This window comes from Mobula birostris, chromosome 1 (genome assembly GCF_030028105.1).
Source record: "Mobula birostris isolate sMobBir1 chromosome 1, sMobBir1.hap1, whole genome shotgun sequence".
NCBI classification, from domain to species: domain Eukaryota; kingdom Metazoa; phylum Chordata; class Chondrichthyes; order Myliobatiformes; family Myliobatidae; genus Mobula; species Mobula birostris.
Window position 1 is genome coordinate 39350203 of NC_092370.1, and position 24285 is coordinate 39374487.

Below are 24285 nucleotides of genomic sequence, written 5' to 3' on the forward strand. Positions count from 1 at the left end.
AATCACTGTTAAAAACCCATTGGTGTTGAAATTAGATATGCACGTTTGTATCTAATCAGTAACTTTGAGCAGAACAGAGCAAAACAGAGCAGGTTGACTCTGTGGTTAAGAAGGCCACAGGTTGACTCTGTGGTTTAGAAGACATATGATGCATTGGCCTTCATCTATCGTGGGATTGAGTTTAAGAGCAGAGAGATAATGTTGCAGCTATATAGGATCCTGGTCAGACCCCACTTGGAGTACTGTGCTCAATTCTGGTCGCCTCACTATAGGAAGGATGTGGAAACCATAGAAAGGGTGCAGTGGAGATTTACAAGGATGTTGCCTGGATTGGGGAGCATGCCTTATGAGAATAGGTTGAGTGAACTTGGCCTTTTCTCCTTGGAGCAACGGAGGATGAGAGGTGACCTGATAGGGGTGTATAAGATGATGAGAGGCATTGATTGTGTGGATAGTCAGAGGCTTTTCCCCAGGGCTGAATTGGCTAGCATGAGAGGGCATAGTTTTAAGGTGCTTGGAAGCAGGTACAGAGGAGATGTCAGGGGTAAGTTTTTTACACACAGAGTGGTGAGTGCGTGGAATGGGCTGCCGGTGGCGGTGGAAGAGGTGGAAACGATAGGGTCTTTTAAGAGACTCCTGATGGCTACAGAGAGCTCAGAAAAATAGAGTGTTATGGGTAAAGCCTAGGTAGTTCCAAGGTAGGGACATGTTCAGCACAGCTTTGTGGGCCGAAGGGCCTGTATTGTGCTGTATATTTTCTATGTTTCCATGGTTCTAAAACAGTGCTTTTAGTAAAGTTGTCGTTGGTCAAGCAAACAATAACTTGCTTGAGGCATTAGTACAGATACATTTCAGTGGCCTGTTCTCAAGTTTTGTATATTTGTTTGTTTCTTGGGTTTCAGGTGAAGCTACTAAATAGGTGAGTAACTACAACTGATTGTGCAGTGGCAATAGAAAATGAGAATCTCAATCCTATCCAGTACTTAATGAAAAGCCTAATATTTAAGAGTGAGTGGGTTATGCCCTTAATATATTAAATGAAAACATTCAAACATTCATCTCATATTGATTATTTCCTTTAAAAAGAATCCAGAAAGTACCAGAGATATCAAGTTCAATTTCAAGTTTATTGTCATTCAACCGTACTCATGTAGACAGCTAAGTGAAACAATGTTCTTCAGGGACCAGGGTGCAAATCGCAATACATATTATCTCATACAGCACATAAAATAATATTAACAGTTATATTGATAGATAATAAATAAGAAGAATTCTATAGATGGACAATTTGACATAAAGTGCAGATACGACATATAGTTAAATATGCAACAGCATAATGCTACTGGCATATTCGTAAATAATTTGTACAGGGCTGTAGCAGGGTGTTCAGAAGCATCACAGCCTGTGTGAAGAAGTTGTTAACCAGCCTAATAATTCTTGTCCTTAAACAGCAGTACCTTCTGCCTAATAGTAGGAGGCAAAAGTAATTGTGGGGTGGAAGGGAAGGTTCCTTGACAATCCTGAGGGCTCTGCAAATAACTTATTATTGACCAAAAGTACAAAGCATGGTCTTGCGACCATCCTTTGAAATACAAGCTTTTGAAAATTTCATGTACGTACAAGGAACGTCAGGCTGCCTTCATACTAATACAAGTATCAATAAAAGAGTCCGGGAACAAATCAGTTTTTTGCCCTTTGAAATGAAATGGTTTTGTGCTGCTCAAATAGGAGGAAGGATAAGCCTTACGATAATTTCGGTGAAAAATAAGACCCACCTTTTGTCTTTTGTAAATATTATTGAGTGGAGCCACCTCGCAGTCTTTATGAGCACCAAATACTTTACACATAGAGCATGTTGGTACTTCACACGTCATGCAATAAATGTTGATTCGCTCATCATCGTGTTCTTCACACATGGGCTGTTCAGTCTTCTTTTCAGGTCTGCGAACAAAACTGAATGAATGCAAATTCATGATACATCATGATATCTGATCAATACAAGGGAATTCCAAGATGACATGAACAGACATTTCATTCCACTTCTAACCTTGTCCTTGCTTTTTTAGGGAACTGCCCCACTTTTCCAATCACAGAAACATAGAGAGAGCATAGCACAGAAACAGAGGAGAAAATAGAATATATCAAAAAAAGTATCTAGCCAACATTTATTAATACGTAACTTTACAAATCCACACTGCAGGAAATCCCCGGGTACACATTGAAGTCAAAAGGTAAAAAATCCCAAGTGATTTACCAATGGCACTCAGCCATAACATAATATCATTTGAAGGATTGAAATGTACTTAATGACACAGTTCCCAGTTTTTTTTTTGGGAGTGCAAGGTGTTAGAGTATATTCTAGAATTAGGGCATATAGTAAATATTAACCAGCAACTGACTTCAGCAATCTTTAGACCTGAATGTGGATTGTAGATTAAATTTAAAATACAACCCTGGGCAATAGATTCCTGAAATTGTGGACAGCATTTAATTGAAAAAAAAACAGACAATGCTGATTAACTGACAATGCTGAGTTCCTCCAGCATTTTGTCTGTGGAAATGCTGATTAACGTTCATTTTGGGTGTCTGAAGTGTGGGTGCGAAGAAGGAGGTGTGAAAATTATACGTAATTGAAAGGAAGTATTGTAGATGCATTGTAAATATACTGCAGAATCTTTCTTGATCTTCAGCATATAAATACCATGAAATATTGTGTTGAGCCAGCTTCTTCTACTGAAAGGATCTCAGTATGATGCCTGTTGCTCGTTTTTGTTGAATAAACACTTCTATATCCACTAGCTTCAGTGTCCCTCCAGTGACTTTGTTCATGTTAAAACAAGGCACAATTTCTAAGTTGGCAGATGAGATGAAACTTGTCATTATTGTGAACTGTGATAAACTGTAGCAGGTGGTAGAATGAGTAGATATGTAGTAAACGATTTTTCCTCATCTCCTTCTACCTTAGGCCACAAACTTATCAATCACCCATCTGTGGACACTTTCTGGAGGTCCAAGATCCGTATGCTTCACGACCGCTGGACTAAGTGTGCAAATGTAGGAGGGGAATATGTTGAAAAATAAATGTGCTCGGTTTTCTAAAATTGACTCCTTCTACCTTAGGCAACTGACTTATCAATCACCCCTCGTAGAACAAAGACTGCTGTTCTAAAAGGAACACTGGGACCTGTGGATACTAATCTACCAAGGCCTGTACTCACTGGAATTTAGAAGAATGCACGGGGATCTCATTGAAACCTACCAAATGTTTAAAGGACTAGATAAGGTGGCTGAGGAGAGGATGTTTCTTCTGGTGGGGGTATCCAGAACAAGAGGGCACAGCCTCAAAATTGAGGGGCAACCTTTTAGAACAGAGGTAACGAGGAATTTTCTTAGCCAAAGAGTGGTGAATCTGTGGAATGCTCTGCCACAGACTGTGGGTACATTCAAAGTGGAAGTTGGTAGATTCCTGATTGGTCGGGGCATCAAGGGATATGATGAGAGGGTCGGTGTATAGGGTTGAATGGGGTCTGGGATCAGCCATGATGAAACGGTGGAGCAGACTCAATGGGCTGAATGGCCTAATTCTGCTCCTGTGTCTTATGGTCTTAATCATAGAAAGTGCCAGGGTAGGTTGAGGTAATGCAATCTCAGTTTTGTACTTTATAAATAAAGGCATAGGCATAAAAACAGTGAATTCAAGCTGAACTTTATAAATCTCTAGCCTAGCTTCAACTGGAGTAGAGCTCATTTCTGATCACCGCATTGAACAAAGTTGCAATGGCATGAGAGAGGATCAAGAAAAGTTTTAATAGAATGATTCCTGAGATGAGAGACTATTGTAATATGTAGATTAGAGAAGCTGGGTCTGTTTACATTAAAGAAAAGACTGAACATAGAACATAGAATAGTACAGCACAGTACAGGCCCTTCGGCCCACAATGTTGTGCCGACCTTCAAACCCTGCCTCCCATATAAGCCCCCACCTTAAATTCCTCCATATACCTGTCTAGTAGCCTCTTAAACTTCACTAGTGTATCTGCCTCCACCACTGACTCAGGCAGTGCATTCCATGCACCAACCACTCTCTGAGTAAAAAACCTTCCTCTAATATCCCCCTTGAACTTCCCACCCCTTACCTTAAAGCCATGAGCAGTGGTGCCCTGGGGAAGAGGCACTGGCTATCCACTCTATCTATTCCTCTTATTATCTTGTACACCTCTATCATGTCTCCTCTCATCCTCCTTCGCTCCAAAGAGTAAAGCCCTAGCTCCCTTAATCTCTGATCATAATGCATACTCTCTAAACCAGGCAGCATCCTGGTAAATCTCCTCTGTACCCTTTCTAATGCTTCCACATCCTTCCTATAGTGAGGCGACCAGAACCGGACACAGTACTCCAAGTATATAAATATACTCTTCAAATATATAAGATAATGAAGGGTCTCAACAGAGTCGATATTAGGAGGCTGCTTCCTTTGCTGAAAGGGTCACGGACTATGTCACGGGTATAAAATAAAGGGAAGGAGGATTAAGAATGAAATAAGGAAACACCTTAACACAGTGTGTGGTTGGAATCTAAAGAGCACTACACGCAGATGTAATGTGGGCAGATTCCCTTGCAGCCTTCTTATCAGATCTGCCCCCTCCATTGACTCTTTTAAGTCCAGGCTCAAAACTTGCCTTTATTCACTAGTGTTTGAGTCTTCCTGATGTGACTGCTTGTGCCTAGGCTCATGTGCTGTTTATTTTGTGCCTATAAGCTGTGTGCCTTGTTGCTTATATCTGTGTTTCTTGTAGTTGTGATTTTAGCTACCTGTTATGGATTGTACAGCACTTTGGTCAACGTGGGTTGCTCTTAAATGTGCTTTATAAATAGATTTGACTTGACTTGACTTGACTTTAAGAAGGAATGGGTAAACATATGGTGAAGGAGCCAGTGGAGAAAGGGCCAGCTAGTAGAGAACAGACAAATAATCTCCTTTTATTCAGTAACCATTCAATCACTGTTAAAGGAGAATATGGTGCTAAACCGGGACTGATAGCAGTATTCTCTCACAGCCATGATATCCTTTCCTCCAGCGGAGAAAATGTTGGCCACAGACAAGGACCAGTGCTTAAACTGTGCTCTGTGAAGATGTGAACTGAAATTGGTGTATGTTTTCACTTGTAATTCCCTCTCTCCCTTCGGCTGATACTCACATCAACCTTTCCTTATTGACAGACATTTCACAGAAAACCTGGGCATATGTGCAGCATTTTAAATGTCGATGTAGTCAAAAGTGAAATGCATGACTATAGACAGTATCAGGAAATCATCCACCACAGAATTTGGGCCTGACGTTCTCTTAAGGAAATCTGACACCAGGGTTATCTCCTGCTGCAAGTTGGGCATGTGTAATGAAATGCTTGGTGTAATAGCAGCCTTGCTGGTATGACTGCAGAGCCAAGAAGTGTGAGGAGTCTAAAACAGGGCTTTGCACAGAACTTGGAGCCTGAACACTTCCAGTATAGAAGTGGTAGCTACAAAATTCTGCTGGAGGAACTCAATGTGTCATGTGGGGGAGGGGGTCGTGGGGAGTAATTATGGATGCTTTGGTGGTTAGCTTCATTTCCGTTAGACTAGGGGTCACCAACCCATCGATCGCGATCGACCGGTCTATCTTTGAGACTTTCCCAGTAGATCCCGAAGAAAAATCAAAAATAAGTACACAAATACTATTGTAATGTGAGCATTATAAAAGTAAGTTATACTAATTAGGCTAATGGTAATATAGCAATATTTTCACTAAAGAGCTGTTTGTAAAGAGGGATTGTCTCTGGGTTGCGGGGGTTTAGTTCCGTTCTTTCTGCCCAGTGCGCATGTGTGTAGTTCCCCCGCCATGCACCGCGTTTTCAGCATAGCCTGTGCTGCATCAAAGTGACCAATCAGATTAGGTAAGAGTACAGACTGTCGCAAACATCAATATACGGTAGTGTCCCCAACCTCCGGGCCGCGAAGCATGCAGGGATGCAGTGGTAGTCGGGATGCACACAGCACATTTTTAAGAAAAAGCCGAAATAAACTAGCTAATTAATTAGGTGCAACCTGGCACGTGAATGTCGGCTCAGATCAGAGGCGACGCAATCGGCAATCGCTCGTGATATCCTGATAGCATAGCGGAGGCTCCATGAAAGAAGGCGAAAACGTACAAATTCCATCCAGAATGGGAAGAGGAATTTCTATTTACCTTGGTGAAAGACAAGTGTGTATGTATGTTGTGCCACCAAACACAAGCACTGACTAAAAGAGGGAATCTGGAGCGGCACCGCAACACCAGCCACCAGGAATTTAAAGACTCCTACCCCCCAAAGAGCGCAATTCGTGCCTGGAAAGTTGAGCTGAAATCGGGGTTGAAGGCCCAGCAATCGTTTTTCACAAAACATGCTGCTCAAAATAAGGCTGCTATTGAAGCATCATTTCGTGTAAGTCACCTTTTCGCTAAACACAAGAAGCCTTTTACAGATGGCGATTTATTCAAGGAAGCAATGGTCATTACTGCAGAGACTTTTTAATGACTTTAAAAACAAAAACGGCATCACAACCGCAATGCATAATATACCGCTTGGCCCTGCAACAGTGACAAGGAGGGTAGAGTCATCATCAGAGGACATGAATATTTTTCACTACAGTTCGATGAATTCCTGGATGTAATGCAAACAGCTCAGCTTATTGTAGTTGTCAGAATGGCTTTCCAGGATTTTACAACAAAGGAGGACTTCCTCACTCTTTTGCAATTAAAGGAAAGAACGAGAGGTGAGGATACTTACAATAAGTTTAAAAAATACGTCCGTGAAAATGACACCCCCATTCATAAACTGGTGGCAATTACTACTAATGGGGCCGAGCAATGCGCGGTGTGTGCATTAGTTTTATAGCACTAAAAGTCAGTGCCTACTTCGGGTCAACTTATCTATGTGAAATTGCATTCTCACAGATGAAAATTATTAAATCTAAGTACAGGAGCTGACATACTGACAGACACCTCACTAGGGTTGCCAACTTTCTCACTCCCAAATAAGGGACAAAAGTAGCAGTCAAATCCCGGGACATTTGCGTTTACCCCGAGAAAAACTACCATGACCATGAAGCCTTGCGCGGGCACCTGTGTGCGCATGCGTGATGTGCTGATTTTTTTTTATCTTACGAATCGGTTTTGGCTTAATCTTCATTATTTCTACTTTACATAGGCTGTGTATCTATCATATCATTCCTGCTTTTACTATACGTTAGTATTATTTTAGGTTTTATGTGTTATTTGGTAGGTTATTTTTTTGGGTCTGGGAACACTCATTTTTTTTTCCATATAAATTAATGGTAAACAACAGGAATTCTGCAGATGCTGGAAATTCAAGCAACACACATCAAAGTTGCTGGTGAACGCAGCAGGCCAGGCAGCATCTGTAGGAAGAGGTGCAGTCGACCTTTCAGGCCGAGACCCTTCGTCAGGACTAACTGAAGGAAGAGTGAGTAAGGGATTTGAAAGTTGGAGGGGGAGGGGGAGATCCAAAATGATAGGAGAAGACAGGAGGGGGAGGGATGGAGCCAAGAGCTGGACAGGTGATAGGCAAAAGGGATACAAGAGGATCATGGGACAGGAGGTCCGGGAAGAAAGACAAGGGGGGGGACCCAGAAGATGGGCAAGAGGTATATTCAGAGGAACAGAGGGAGAAAAAGGAGAGTGAGAGAAAGAATGTGTGCATAAAAATGAGTAACAGATGGGATACGAGGTATGAGATGGGATAATGGTAGTTGCTTCTTCGGCGTAAAACATTTCCGTACGAAAGGTTTCATAGGAACACTCTACCTTAGCGGGGGAAATACGGGACAGTTGGCAACCCTACACCTCACAGACTGTCTCAGACTGGCTATCTGTAGTTATGAGCCAAATTTCAGGGAACTAGCAGAAAGTATTCAGCCCCAGTCATCACACTGAGTGCAACAATCAATTTTTATTCATTTATTTTTTGTGTTGAAATAAAATTAAATAATGAAACTTAGAATTAAAGGTGTGAAGTATGTAATATTCTTAAAGAAAGACAGCTATGGCCTGTTTGATATGCTAGTTACAGTGTTTCCTTGTTTGAATTAATTTGCAAGTTTGACAAAAGTATTTTGTGTAATTCAAATACAATTAGCCCAAATAAAAGGCTTCAAATTGGAAGTACAATCTGAGCTGTTTTTTCTCTAAATGATTTAGTAGGTAAATCTTGCCTTTCACTGACGTTGAGGTAGGGGATCTTGGGCTTAAAAAGGTTGGTGACCATTACATTAGACCATAAGATATAGGAGCAGAATGGGGCTATTTGGCCCATTGAGTGTGCTCTGCCATTTCATCATGGCCAATCCAATTTTCCTCTCAGTCACAATCTCTTGCCTTCTCCCCATATCCATTCATACCCTGACCAATCACCAATCTATCAACTTCTGCTTTAAATATACATAAAGACTTGGCCTCTACAGCTGTCCGTGGCATAGAATTCCACAGATTCACCACCCTCTGGCTAAAGAAATTCCTCCTCATCTCCGTTCTATAGGGACGTCTCTCTATTCTGAGGCTGTGTCCTCTGGACTTAGACTCTCCCACCATAGGAAACATCCTCTCCACACTCACTCTATCAAGGCCTTTCACCATTCGATAGGTTTCAATGAGGTCACCCCTTATTCTTCTGAATTCCAGTGAATACAGGCCCAGAGCCATCTAACACTCTTCAATTGACAAGCTGTTCAATCCTGGAATAATTTTCATGAGCTCTTTTGACCCCTCTCCAATTTCTGCACATCCTTTCTAAAATAAGAGGCCCAAACCTGCTCACAATACTCCAGTGAGGCATCAATAGTGCTTTATAAACTCTCAACATCCTTGCTTTTATATTCTAATCCTCTTGAAATGAATTGTATTTGCCTTCCTCACCACTGACTCAGCCTGCAAATTAATCTTTAGGGAATCCTGCATAAGGACTCCCAAGCCCCTTTGGGCCTCAGTTTTTTGTATTTTCTCTCCATTTAGATAATAGTCAACCCATTCATTTCTTCTACCAAAGTGCATGACCATACACTTCCTGACACTGTATTCCAACTGCCATTTCTTTGCCTATTCCCCTTATCTGCCCAAGTCCTTCTGTAGCCTCTCTACTTCCTCAAAACTAACTGCCCCTCCACCTATCTTCATATTGTTGCAAACTTTGAACAAAGATGTCAATTCCATCATCTGAATCATCGACATATAATGTAAATAGAATTGGTCCCAACACAGACCCCTGTGGAACACCACTATTCACCAGCAGCCAGCCAAAAATCAGCTCCCTTTATTCCCACTCTTTGTCCCCTGCCAACCAGCCACTGCTTTATCCACGCTAGAACCTTTGCTGTAATACTATGGGCTCATAGCTTGTTAAGGTGGTAGTATTCAAGGACATTTTCAACCTCTCACCCCTATGGGTGGAAGTTCCCACTTCCTTCAAAAAGGCAACAATTATACCAGTGCCTAAGAAGAATAATTTGAGTTGCCTTAATGACTATTGCCCGGCAGCACTCACATCAACAGTGATGAGGTGCATTGAGAGGTTGGTTATGACGAGATTGAACTCCTGCCTCAGCAAAGACCTGGACCCATTGCAATTTACCTATCGCCGCAATAGGTCAATGGCAGACACAATCTCAATGGTTCTTCACGTGGCCTTAGACCACCTGGACAATATGAACATTTATGTCAGGATGCTGTTCATCGACCATAGCTCAGCATTTAACACCATAATTCCCACATTCCTGATTGAGAAGTTACAGAACCTGGGCCTCTGTACCTCCCTCTGCAATTGGATCTTTGACTTCCTAACCGGAAGACCACAATCTGTGTGGATTGGTGATAATCCTCGGCTTTGCTTGTTTCAGCGGCCGGGGCGAGGTCAAAGGCTCTCAGCAGAGGATGACGCTTGGGAGGCTGTGTCGGAGAGGCCGGTCGGAGGCTCGAAGTTTTCAGACGGATGGACTCAGTGTCGGCTGCATCGGCAAGTTGACGGTGCCTGGAGGTTTATGGCCGGGAGTTTCTCCCATTTGCCGCCGCTATCGTGGACTCGGGAGTCAATCGACTCGGGGACTTTTAAGACTTTTTTTACAGGGCCCATGGTTTGTTCTTCATAAAATTATGGTATTGCTTTGCACTGCTGTAACTATATGTTATAATGATGTGGTTCTGTCATTGTTAGTTTTAGGTTTGTCCTGTTTTTTGTGATATCACTCTGGAGAAACATTGTATCATTTCTTAATGCATGTATGCATTTCTAAATGACAATAAAAGAGGACTGAGTGTTCTCATAATCTGAAAAAAATCTAATATCACTGGTGCCCCTCAGGAGTGTGTACTTAGCCCACTGCTCTACTCTCTGTATACACATGACTGTGTGGCTAGACATAGCTCAAATACCATCTATAAATTTGCTGATGATACAATCACTGTTGGTAGAATCTCAGATGGAGTAAGAGGGCGTACAGGAGTGAGATATGCCAACTAGTGGAATGGTGCCGCAGCAACAACCTGGCACTCAATGTCAGTAAGACGGAAGAGCTGATTGTGAACTTCAGGAAGGGTAAGATGAAAGAACACATACTAATCCTCACAGAGGGATCAGAACTGGAGAGAGTGAGCAGTTTCAGGTTCTTGGATGTCAAGATCTCTGAGGACCTAACCTGGTCCCAACATATTGATGCAGTTATAAAGAAGGCAAGACAGTGACTATACTTCATTAGGAGTTTGAGGAGATTTGGGATGTCAACAAATACACTCAAAAACTTCTATAGATGTACCATAGAGAACATTTTGACAGGCTGCATCACTGTCTGGTAAGGGGTGGGGGGGGGGAGGGACTACTGCACAGGACCAGAAGAAGCTGCAGAGGGTTATAAACTTAGTTGGCTCCATCTTGGGTACTAGCCTACAAAGTAGCCAGGACATCTTCAAGGAGTGGTGTCTCAGAAAGGTAGCATCCATTATTAAAGACCTCCAGCACCCAGGGCATGCCCTTTTCTCACTTTTACCATCAGGTAGGAGGTACAGAAGCCTGAAGGCACACACTCAGTGATTCAGGAACAGCTTCTTCCCCTCTGCCACCCAATTCCTAAATGGACATTGAATCTGTGAACATTACCTCACTTTTTAAATATATATTATTTCTGTTTTTGCATGAGTTTTAACCTATTTAATATATGTATACCATAATTGATTGATTGATTATTATTTTTTCTCCTTCTTCTTCTATATTGGGTATAGCATTGAACTGCTGGCAGTGATAATAAAACTGATACTGCTTCTGAAGCAGCCTCATGTGTTGCACCTTGTCAAAGGCCTTCTGAAAATCCAAGTAGACAACATCAAGTGATTCTCCTTTGTCTATCCTGCTTGTTTTTTCTTCAAAGAATTCCAACAGATTTGTCAGGCAAGATTTTCCCCTGAGGAAACCATGCTGACTACGGCCCATTTTATCATTTGCCTCCATGTACCCTGAGACCTCATCATCAATAATCGATTCCAGTATCTTCCCAACCACTGAGATCATACTAACTGGCCTATAGTTTCTTTTTTTCTGCCTCTCTCCTTTCTTTAAGCATTTGCAATTTTCCAGTGTTCCGGAACCATTCCAGAATCTAGTGATTCTTGAAGAATCATATTCCATATTCCATATTTCGTATTCCATCTTCACCTTCTTATTGATATTTTAGTTGCCTTCTGGTGGTATTTAAAACCTTCCCAGTCCTCAAACTTCCCACTAATTTTTACTCTGTTATATGCCCTCTCTTTGGCTTTTATGTTGGCTTTGTCAGCCATGGTTGTGTCATTTTCCCTTTAGAATACTTTTTCTTCTTTGGGGTGTATATATCCTGTGCCTTCTGAATTGCTTTCAGAAATTCCTGCCATTGGTGCTCTGCTGTCATCCCTGCCAGTGTTCTTTTCCAATCAATTCTGGCTAACTCCTCTCTCATGCCTCTGTAATTCTATTTCCTCCACTGTAATATTTATACGTCTGACTTTAGGTTCTCAACATTTCAACAATTTTTGACCAAAATTTAAAAAAATATTCGCTGATGCCATCTTCTGATGGAAGCGCCATCTCTAAATTTGCCAACTACACAACTATTGCTGGAAGAATTTCAGATGGTCACAAGAAGGTGTACATGAGTGAGATACTGTAGATTATCTGTTTGAGGGGCGTCATAACAACAACCTTGCAATCAAGACCAAGGAATTGATTGTGAATTTCAGGAAGGGGAAGCAAAGGGAGCACACACGAGTCCTCCTCGAGGGATCAGTAGTGGAAAGGATGAGCAGTTTCAAGTTCCTGGGTGTCAACATCTCAAGAAGATCTGTCCCGTGCCCAACATTGATGCAGTTACAGAGAAGGCACAGCAGCGGGTATATTTCATCAGGAGTTTGAGGGGACACCAAATACTCTCGCAGATGTCTACAGATGTACCATGGACAGCAGTCTAACTGGTTACATCACAGTCTGGTATGGGGGTGGGGTGGGTCACTGCACATGATCAGAAAAAGCTGCAGAAAGTTATAAACCTAGTCAGCTCCACCATGGGCATTAACTGCCCCAGCATCAACGACATTTTCAAAAGGCAATGCCTCAAAAAGGCAGCATCCATCGTTAAGGACCCCTGTCTTCCAGGACATGCCCTCTTCACATTGCTACTATCAAGGAGGAGGGAAGGAGCCTGAAGACCTCATACTCAGTGTTTATGGAACAGCTTCTTCCCCTCCACCATAATTTTGTTATTGTGTATTGCAATGTACTGGTGCAGAAAGACAACAAATTTCACAGCACATGCCAGTGATATTAAACCTGATTGTGATTCAGATTCATCGCAAAACCTCTCAGTGCCAACATTCTATTGAAGTAATCATTTAACAAGAATATAACTGGATTATAAATACACAGTATTTATGGTAGTGTAGTGGTTAGTGTAATGCTTACAGATTGGGGTTTATTTTCGCCACTATGAGGAATTTGTACATTCAACCTATGACTATCTGGGCTTACTTTGAATGCTCTGGTTTCCTCCCGCATTTTATTTAAGATGTATGAGTTAGGGTCAGTAAATTGTGGGCGTACTATGATACTTCTGGAAGGATGACGATAGGACATCTTTCATGTGTCCTGTCCGAGGACATCTCAAACCGCGGTGGACATTGCCACAAAACAACACATTTCACTGCATTTTGCGATGTACGTGTGACAAATAGATCTAGTATTTTGAAAATCTTTACTATTGTTGCAGGAGACAATTAGAGGCAGGGAATCCTGTAATGAGTGAGTGTCCTGCTTAACGTCATTCCATCATGCACAAGGTGTTTGCATGTCTGAACATTGCTCCAAAAGCACTCAAGGCCAACATTATATAGAACAGAACGGTCCAATAACCACCCCTTATCTGGTGCCCTCTTAGTTTCACTGATAGATTGGGGCTGCAGTTTGCACTATCTACAACACAGGCCACTGCAACTATTTTTCAAGGCTTCTTCAGCACCCATGATCACTGTCATCTCGAATCTAAAGTAAACTCTGCAGGTACACAGGAACATCGCGACCTGCAGGTTCCCCTTCAAGTTTCTGCTGAATTTAAATGTGGAAAAATCCTGCGAGAGTTTCTTCATCAAAAGACCGCAGCAGTTCAGAAAGGTTACAGCACCTCTGGCAAGGCAAATAGAGATGGGCTATGAATGTTCTCAACAGTGATATTTAAAACTTCCTGTAACTTGGAACCATTCATACATTAAGAATGGAAAATCTTCCCCCAGCATGCAGCTCATGAGCTCCTTGTTGACAGGCTATTCATAGCTTGCTATTAAAGATGCGCAGGCCCAGAATTTTGTCTGTACATCACTCCAAGCAACTGGCGTTGGAAACCACATTAATATGATGTCAAACAAACTTACATGTTACAGAATGAGTTGGCACCAATTATAAACATAATATCAACAGTTCTATGTGTTACAGCGTCTGGAGTCTCTTGTCTGTCTCCAAGTTACTCCCGACATAAGGAGCAGTCACAGGCCAAGTACTGCACAACTCTGTGCAAAACATAGGCTAACCCAAAATGGAATCACAGTCACCACACTCACAGGCAGTCATAGAATCATAGGTTCACAGACAAATAGAGGAATACAGCACAGAAACAGGCCCTTCAACCCATCTAGTTCATGGTAAAACTGTTTGAATTGCCTGCTCCCATTGACCTGCACGAGGACCATAGCTCTCCATGTTCCTACTATCCATGTATCTATCCAAACTTCTCCTAAACATTGAAGTCGGGTTCGCATACACCACTTGTGCTGACAGCTCATTCCACATACTCACGACCCTCTGAATGAAGAAGTTTCCCCTCATGTTCCCCTTAAACGTCTCACCTTTCACCCTTAACCCATGACCTCTTGATATAGTTCGCCCAACCTCAGTGGAAAAAGCCTGCTTGCATTTACCCTATCTATACCACTCATAATTTTGTATACTTCTATCAAGTCTCACCTCAATATTCTACGTTCCAAGGAATAAAGTGCTAACCTATTCATTCCTTTCTTATAACTCAGGTCCTTCAGACCCAGTAACATCCTTGTGAATTTTCTCTGTACTCGTTCAACCTTGCTTACATCTTTCCTGTAGGTGGGTGACCAAAACTGCACACAATACTCCAAATTAGGCCTCACCAATGTCTTATATAACTTCAAAATAACATCCCATCTCCTGTACTCAAAACATTGATTTATGAAGGCCAACGTACCAAAAGCTTTCTTTATGATGCTATCTACCTATAACACCACTTTCAATGAACGATGGACTGGTATTCCCAGATCCCTTTGTTCTACCACACTCCTCAGTGCCCTACAGATCACTGTGTAAGACATAGGACCTGGATGGTCCTACCGAAGTGAAAAACTTTGCATTTTTCTGCATTATATTCCAACTGCCATTTTTCAGCCCATTTTTCCAACTGATGCAGATCCCTCTGCAAACCATGATGGCTTTCCCCACTGTCCACTATACCCTCAATGTCAGTGTCATCTGCAAACTTACTGATTCAGTTAACCACATTATCATCCAGATCATTGATATAAATGACAAACAATAAAACTCCAACAGAGTCCTCTTCAACAGTAGCTGGCCAGAGGAAACCTTGCAGGGACAACTTTGAAAATACTGTTGTACTTTCCAAGATACCAACATCTGCCCAGTCACTCAGTCTTCTGTGCATCATTGAACAAAACATTTTACTTTCAATAGATTGAGATACTTGGTGAATTGGAAAAATACACCCAACAAAAGGACTCACAGCAGATATTAGACAGAGGGGTAGCCTTTACAAATATCTGCAATGCAGAAAAATGCCCCTTCAGTTGTGAATGCAAAAGCTGAATTGATCAAAAATGGACGGCCCCTCATTTGGCTGATGCATTCTCTTAAATCACGTTAGCAGTGAGCACCACAGTAGAAAGATTCAACAGGGTTTCTGGGATTGAGAACAGTGCAGATACTTGGGTTTGCTTGCTATAGAGGTTGATGCATATATCAGGATCTGTTCATTGACTATAGCTGTACATTCAACAGTATTATTCCCTCAAAACTATTCAATAAGCTCCAAGACCTAGGCCTCCTTGTGCAACTGGATTCTTGATTTCCTCACTTGCAGACCTCTGTCAGTTTGCATTGGCGACGACATTTCCTCCTCAATCTCCATCAGTAATGGTGCACCGCAAGGCTGTGTGCGTAGCCCCCTGCTCTACGCACTTTACACTTATGACCAGGAGGCTAAGCACAGCTCCAATGGCACATTTAAGTTTGCTGACGACACCGTCAGGGAGAGATACAGGAGCTCAAGTCCCACACAATCAGCTTCAGCAATAGTTATTACCCCTTGACCAGGCTTTTGAACCAGAGGGGACAATTTCAATCACTGCAAAATTGAATTAATTCCACAACCCATGGACTCACTTTTAAGGACTCTGCATCTCATTTTCCTAATATTTATTGCTTATTTATTATTATCAATATTATTATTATTTCTTTTTGATTTGCACCATTTGTTGTCTATTGCACATTGGTTGTTTATTCATTTTTATTGTCTGCAGTTTTTCATTGATTCTGTTGTGTTTCTTTTTATTTACTGTGAATGCCTGCAAGAAAATGAATCTCAGGGTAGTATACAGTGGCATTTATGTACCTTGATAATGAATTTACTTTGAACTTTTCTAGCAACTCAACAAAACCGTCTTTAAACTTACTCCCTAAGGTCAGAGTTATGACAAAAATGGTTTCCACTGGTAGGTGAATTTAGAACTAAGGAACATAGCCTTAAGATTTGGGGGAGTAGATTTAGGACAGAGATGAGGAGGAATTGCTCTTCCCAAAGAGTGGTGAATCTGTGGAATACTCTGCCCAATGAAGCAGTGGAGGCTACCTCAGTAAATATATTTAAGACAAAATTGGATAGATTTTTGCATAGTAGGGGAATTAAGAGTTATGGGGAAAGGCAGGTGGGTGGAAATGAGTCCATGACCTTATTGAATGGTGGAGCAGGCTCGACAGGCCAGATGGCCTACTCCTGCTCCTATTTCTTATGCTCTTAAATGGTGCTAGTAATAGAGATTTTATGCAAAGAAGCCTACTAATGCTATCTTGGTGTTGGTGCAAATGAATTTCACCATTTTTTGTGTGTGTTGCTTGAATTTCCAGCATCTGCAGATTTCCTTGTGTCACCATTTATTTAGAGCTTATTGAAGCAGTGATTGCTAATGCTGTTTAAATGTGAAAAAATTACACGGATGAATTTCTGGTCCATGGTGTTTCAGTGAAATCTGCCTAATGGGAAAAATCATCTGCCTTACCCTTCCAAAATACATGAAATGTAAGTGCTTGTTCTGGCAAACTCATCTCTAATACAGGCTGACTGACTGGCAAGTGTTCGTGTCTTGGAAAGTACAGTGGAATAAAACCTCAGTGATAGAGTTACCTTTCCAAATAGATGTGAGGTTGTGCCAGAGACAGATGTAATTAAGAAAATAGGGCCGGGGTAGGGCATCCAGCTACTTAAGGCTGTCCCACCATTCAATATGATGATAGCAGATCCATATTTCCCCAGCCCTCAGCTTCAACTCCTCTTCAGGGCGAAGTAATGGGACTTCACTGAGGCAACAGTGTTTAGCTGAATCATCTGAATGAACTGAACTGAAGAAGGAAGACTTAACATGTCCTGGTAGGTTTATCTTGCATTGAACAACTGAGGACTGGTCAAGGATGAGTGGGTGCTAATAGGCTCAGGTGCAGTCACACCTATTCACCTCCTCTTCACTGAACACTTGCTAACCCACGTGTACCATGGCTCAATCTAAATGAATTCAAACTGTACAGTTTGATTGCTGAATGAAATGGTAATGTTGAGTTAAATTGGTATTAGAATAGTTTGAGGATCAGTGACTTAGCAATTATAAAGCAGATACAGTTAAAACTGTTATATGAATCAGAACAAAATAAGGGGAAGATAACTTCGTAACCATTTCATTTAATTTTGTTATTTATTATCTATACTTCTGTGTGTTTTTGATAAGCAAAAGTTAGTATATTTTTAAAAGCTATATATTTTATAATATCTAGTTACTTCGATAGATTTCAAAATTTCTAAAATAGTCAGAGACATGTTAAAAACTTGTAGAATCAGTGCCAAATTTTACAGCTGCCCTTGGATTTTCTGACTATCATAGGCTACCAGAGGAGTTTTGGAGGTTGGGTTTCCTCATGGCCAGTTGTCACCTGGTACACACCATTGGATCCAGGGTGGTGCGAGCCAACTATCTGGGTCCTGCAGAGATTCAGCAGCCTGTTGCCTGGGGTGGAGTAAGTAATTCAGTTAGATAAGGTGAATGGCAGGAAACTAACACCCATAACAGAGGTAGATAAAACTAGAGGCCATAGATTATGGTAAGGGAAAGAGATTCAGAGGGAATAAAAGGGGACCTTCTTTACCAGAGAGTGGTAAATACTTGAATGCACTGCCCGAGAGAATGGTTGAAGCTGGGTTGCAGTCAGCAGTACGACATGTCCAGGTGAACACTTAAAATTTTAGGCATAGAGAGCTATGGATGAAATGCTGGGAGATGGGGTCATTATGAAAGGTGCCCACTGGTTTGTGTGGATGATTTGGGTTGAATAAACTGATTTCATGCTATACAAATTCTTTGGCTCTAAATCTGACAGTGGGTAGCAAGATGGCCTGTGTTAGGGTGATCTGGCCACTCTGCCCCACATGGCTAACGCTGTCCCATTCAGTTCTGGTCTCTCTCCAGGGTTGTATTTAAGGTTATTCTTCATCCTATCCACCTCCCAACCACATGCATCCTTTCGTTGCTAGGAAGCTCATAGGAACAACGTTCAAGCATTGGAAGTCTCTTTAACAGCTATGGAATCCTGCACAACTTTGCGAATATTTAATAAATTCTGGATTTTGCTGATGTAACAGAAAACATTGATGAGGGCAATTTAGATGATATGGTGTATTGAGCCTCCAACAGGCACTCGAGAAAGTCGTCTTCCATCATGAACTGGATCAGCTGAAGGGAGTAAAATAAAATGAGTGGCCACTGAAACAGAGTGGAGCTAACTTTATTGATTTAATAAAAACTTGGAATAACCGGTTCTTTTCTGTTAACATTCATGTCCAAAAGTGGGCATTTGTGCAGATGTGATAATGCATGTTTGTATGTCTGTGTGTGCATATGTGTCTGTCTGTTGTGTGTGACAATGTATGTGGGTGTGGGCATGTGCTGTGTATATGTGTGGGTGTGTGGTATGTGTGGTATGTGTGAGTGGTGTGTGGTGTTTGAATGTGTGTGTGTGTGTGTGTGTGAGAACCCAGAGGTATAATTATTTGTCCTTCATATCTTTTTTTATGATTGCAAGACACTGCTGTATGTTAAGAACATCAGGTACTACAGGTTTGCCCTGTTAGCTGCTCGATAGCGATGGGGCTGGACCTATTGTGCACCGCTGCTCTGTCGTTGCCTGGACATGTTGTGTACTGTTGTCATGTCGCAGAGGCCCGAGTGATTATCTTGGACTTCTTTTTTTGTGATTGTAAGATCCTGTTGGACATTGGTAATGTAGAATACTGCAAGTTTGGTTCACTGGTTCACTGGTGAGACTGACGGTGGGGGAGCTGTGTTGCCTCGGTTGTTGGTAGACAAGGCCTTCATGCCTCCTTGTCACCTGTTGCAGCTGTCCAGGAAAAGAGAGACCAAGGTGGTGTGGGACAGAGTAGAGGTCTGTTTAGGTCTGCTGGAATCCGTACTGGGTTGGGGGCTAGCCCCTCCTCCCAGAGTTGCTCTCCAGTGTTTGCTTGGTGCTGTCCTCTGGTGTTCACTTGGCAAAAGATCAAGCTGGACCAGGACAACATCCCATGAGCCATCAATCTACAAGCCATTCTGAATGGGGAATTGAAGTATAATTTCTTTCGTGACTGTATTTTTCTGCTATTATAACCATATGTGCTGTTGGGATTGGTTTGAACTAATATGGCAGGGGGATGGGAATCAGTATAATAGAGCTAAGGAAGAGCCAGCAGGGATGTAAGGAAGGACAAGCCAGTGATTGGGTACAACTGCAGACAGAGCAACGAGTTAAGTTGTACCACAGAAGCAAAATTCAAAAGGGTGAAGAATGCAGGACTGGAGATGTTGTATTTAAATGTGCTTAGCATTCAGAATAAGCTGGATGAACTCGTGGCGCAATTAGAGATTGGTTGGTATGATGTTGTGGGCCTCACAGAGTCATGGCAGAAAGAAGGTCATAATTGGGAGCTTAATATCAAAGGATGTTCTTTGTATCAATAGGACGGGCAGGAAGGCATAGGCGGTGGTGTGGCTCTGTGGATAAGAAATGGAATTATATCTTTAGAAAGAGGTGACATGGGGTCAGAGAATGTCAAATCTTTGCGGGTGGAGTTAGGAAACTGCAAGGGTAAAAAAACCATTATGGGAATCATATATAGACCTCCAAATAGTAGCCAAGATGTGGGGTTGAGATTGCAAAGGGAGCTGGAAAGGACAGGTAATAAGGGTCACGTCACAATTGTAATGGGGGACTTTAATGTGCAAGGGGATTGGTAAAATCAGGTCGGTGGCAGTGATAGTAGCATGATTGAATTCATACTGCAATTTGAGAGGGAGAAGCATAAGTCACATGTATCAGTATCGCAATGGAATAAAGGGATTTACAGAGACATGAGAGGGGAGCTTGCCCAGGTGGATTGGAGGGGGATACTGGCGAGGATGACGGCAGAGCAGAGGTGGTTGAAGTCTCAGGGAATAGTACACAAGAAGCAGAGCAGATATGCCCCACAGACAAAGAAGTTCCCAAATAGCGTGGCTGACAAGGGAAGTTAAGGACTGCATAAAAGCCAAGGAAAGGGAATATAATGTAGCAAAAGTGAGTGGGAAGTTGAATGATTGGGAAGTTTTTAAAATCCAACAAAAGGCAACTAAAAAAGTCATAAGAAGGGAAAAGGTGAAATATGAGGGCAAACAAACCAATAATATAAAGCAGAATAGTATAAGCTTTTTCAGTTATATAAAGAGTAAAAAGGTGAGAGTTGATATTGGACCACTGGAAAATGATGCTGGTGCGGTATTAATGGGGGACAGAGAAATGGTGGATGAAGTTATTAAGTTCTTTGCATCAACCTTCACTGTGGAAGACACTAATCAGTGTGCCATATGTCCTTGAGTGTCAGGGTGGAGTGAGTGCCATTGCTATTACAAAGGAAAAAGTGCTTGGCAAACCCAAAGGACTTAAGGTGGATAGGTCACTTGGACCAGATGGACTACATCCCAGAGTCCTGAGAGAGGTTGCTGAAGAGGTAGCACATGCATTGGGCATGATCTTTCAAGTATCACTTGATTCTGGCATGTTTCCAGAAGACTGGGAGGAAGGCAAAAGAAAGGAAATTATAGGCCAGTTAGCCTAACCTCAGTGGTTGGAAAAGTTTTGGAGTCCATTGTTAAGGACAACGCTTCAGGGTACTTGGAGACTGATTATAAAATAACATGGTTTCTGTAAAGGGAAATCTTACCTGACAAATCTGTTGGGGTTTTTCGAGGAAGTAATGAGCAGGGTGGACAAAGGAGAGGCAGTGGATGTCATTTACTTGGATTTTCAGAAGGCACGTGATAAGGTGCCACACATGGGGCTACTTTACAAGATAAAATCCCATGGGATTACAGGGAAGATACTGGCATGGATCGAGGAATAGTTGACAGGCAGGAAGCAGTGAGATGGAATAAAGACGGCCTTTTCTGGTTGGCTGCCAGTGACTGGTGGTGTTCCTTTGGGGTCAGTATTGGGACCACACATTGTTTGTCAATGATTTAGATGGAACTGATGGCTTTGTGGCAAAGTTTGCAGATGATATGAAGATAGTGCTGAGGAAGCAATTGTTTTGAAGAAGGACTTAGACAAATTGGAAGAATAGGCAGATGGAATATAGTGTTGGGAAATGTATGATAATGCATTTTGGTAAAAGGAACAAAAGTGCAGACTATTATCTAAATGAGGAGAAAATTCAAACTTCAGAGGTGCAAAGGGACTTGGGAGTCCTCATGCAAGACTTCCAAAAGTTTAATTCATAGGTTGAGTCTGTGGTAAAGAAGGCAAATGTAATGTTGGCATTTATTTCAAGGGAATAGAATATACAGTAAAAGCAAGGAGATATTGCTGATGCTTCATAAGATACTAGGCTGGCCACACTTGGAGTATTGTCAATAGTTTTGGGCCGTATATCTCAGAAAGGATGTGTTGTCATTGGAGAGAGTCCAGAAGAGGTTCATGAGGATGATTCCGGGAATGAAGGAGTTAACATATGAGGAGTGTTTGGCAGCTTTGGGCTGTACCCACTGGAATTTAGAAGAATGTGTGGGGATCTAATTAAAACCTACCGAATGTTGAAAGGACTAGATAGGGTGGATGTAGAGAGGACGTTTCCTATGGTGGGGAGTCCAGAACTGGAAAGCACAGCCTCAAAATTGAGAGGTGATCCTTTAGAACAGAGGTAAGGAGAAATTTTTTTAGACCGGGAGTAGTGAATCTGTGGAATGCTGTGCCGCAGATAGCTGTGGAAGCTAAGGCAATGAGTATATTTAAAACGAAAATTGATGTTTCCTGATTGGTCAGGGTATCAAAGGATATGGCAAGAAGGCAGGCGTATGGGGTTGAGTGGGATTTAGAATCAGCCATGATGGAATGGTGGAGCAGACTCGATGGGCTGAATGGCCTAATTCTGCTCCTATGAATTATGGTCTTCTATATGCTACGTGATGTTCTGTATGTCGTTGGTAGTGTGTTTTACACCTTGGCCCTGGAGGAATGCTGTTTCATTTGGCTATATTCATGTATGGTTGAATGATAATTAAATATGAACTTGTGTGGCTGTGGGTGCTTGTGTGAGGGTGTGCATGCATTCATTCTGCAATGTGTGGCCTGGCATCACGGCTATATAAACCTAGTTGAAATGAGACAGTGTGTTCAGGGAGCAATGGAAGTTTGAAACACAAGGCTTGAAGGTTTGGAGAGGGTGCCTCAGTAGGACTGAAGCAAAAAGATTGAGAGTGCTCATCCTACACGAGTTAGAAGTAGTGCTATATTTACTGGAACTTCAATGTATATGTAATCAACTCTGGGGTACTCCCTTTATACTCAAAAATATGCCATTCAAACTTAGCTGTGACCATCGTTATATATTACCAAAACTGTTTTAAAAATTATTAAACTTCCTCTATCTGGTCCTTATAAGAGGAAATGGTGATTCTGATATGATGTGCAATGGCTACCGAATGTTGAAAGGACTGGATAGGGTGGAAGAGGAGAGGGTGTTTACTGTGGTGGGGGTATCCAGAACTAGAGGGCATGGCCTCAAAACAGAGGGGCGACCTTTAGAACAGAGTTAAGGAGGAATTTTTTTTTGCCAGAGGATAGTGAATCTGTGGAACGCTCTGCCACAGACTGCGGTGGAGGCCAAGTCTGTGCGTATATTTAAGGCGGAAGTTGATGGTTTCCTGATCGATCAGGTCATCAAAGATGGTGAGAAGGCAGGTGTAGGGTTGAGTGGGATCTGGATCAGCCATGATGGAATAGCAGAGCAGACTCGATGGGCTGAATGGCCTAATTTTACTCCTATGTCTTATGGTCTTCTGGCTGAATTAAGCAGTCTGACAGATTCACAAATAAAAATTTTGATTTACATGTATTTGAATGTCATACACATCCTGCTGATGAAAATGCTAGCTGTAACATATAAAAACAGATCCTAATAGCAAGACAATTATTTTTAGTATATTTCTCACATGATTGATTTGTCAATGTCATAAGCTGAGCTCATGCTAATTTGTGGCATTCATTTCTGAGGTAAGTTAGTTTTAAATAAACTCTGCTTATAATTCTGAAACCATTAGTCAAAGGAATTTGCCTGTGCGGTGCTGGACTCTACTGGAAGTGGAGGAGGAAGAGAAAATCTGTTGTTTTACCTTCTTCTCAAGCAGTTCAATTCAAGAACTTTAAACCAACCAGTCAGATGATGTGATCTGAGAATGATTTTTGTGCTACAGGACCCTATTCACAATCAATATTAAAGCTTCTTTTAAATTTAGAGCTCCAACTGTGATGTCTGAAATTACATTCAAAATGGGCTTGAGTAAAAAAAAATGTAATTGCTGGACATGTGAAATAAAAGCAGAAAATGCTAGAAGCGCACAGCAAATCAGACCACACTTGGATTATTGTGTTCATTTCTGGTTGTCTCGTTATATGAAGGATGTGGAAGCTTTAGAGACGGTGCCAAGGAGAGTTACCAGGATGCTGCCTGGATTAGAGAACATGCCTTATGAGGAAAAGTTGAGCGAGTTAGGATTTTTCTCTTTGGAGCAAAGGGGGATGAGAGGCGACTTGATAGAGGTGTATAAGACTATGAGAGTGCACAGTCATTGCCTTTTATCCAGGGCAGCAATGGCCAATATCATAGGACATGCATTTAAGGTTAAGGAGAGATGTAGGGTTTTTTTTTACAAAGAGAATGGTAGGTGCCTGGAACACAGAGCCTGAGGTGGTGGTAGAGTTGATATAATAGGTATATTTAAGGACGTAAGAAAACTGGAGGGTTATGCACTGTGTAGGAGAGAAGGGTTAGTCTGATTATGGAGCATTCTATTTTTTACGT

General features: G+C 41.8%; 1 protein-coding gene across 6 annotated transcripts in view; it reads right to left on the reverse strand.

Moving 5' to 3' along the window:
• The window catches only part of trim55a (tripartite motif containing 55a), an 83680-nt gene that overhangs the window by 30377 nt on the left and 29018 nt on the right, over positions 1 to 24285 (reverse strand). For 4 of the 6 annotated variants that reach the window (XM_072255648.1, XM_072255374.1, XM_072255197.1 and 1 more), the window contains exon 3: positions 1776 to 1953. In XM_072255648.1, the coding sequence (XP_072111749.1) occupies positions 1776 to 1953 (178 nt within the window). The remainder of the gene's footprint in view (positions 1 to 1775; positions 1954 to 24285) is intronic. The other 2 variants (XM_072255467.1, XM_072255288.1) reach the window with 1 other exon arrangement.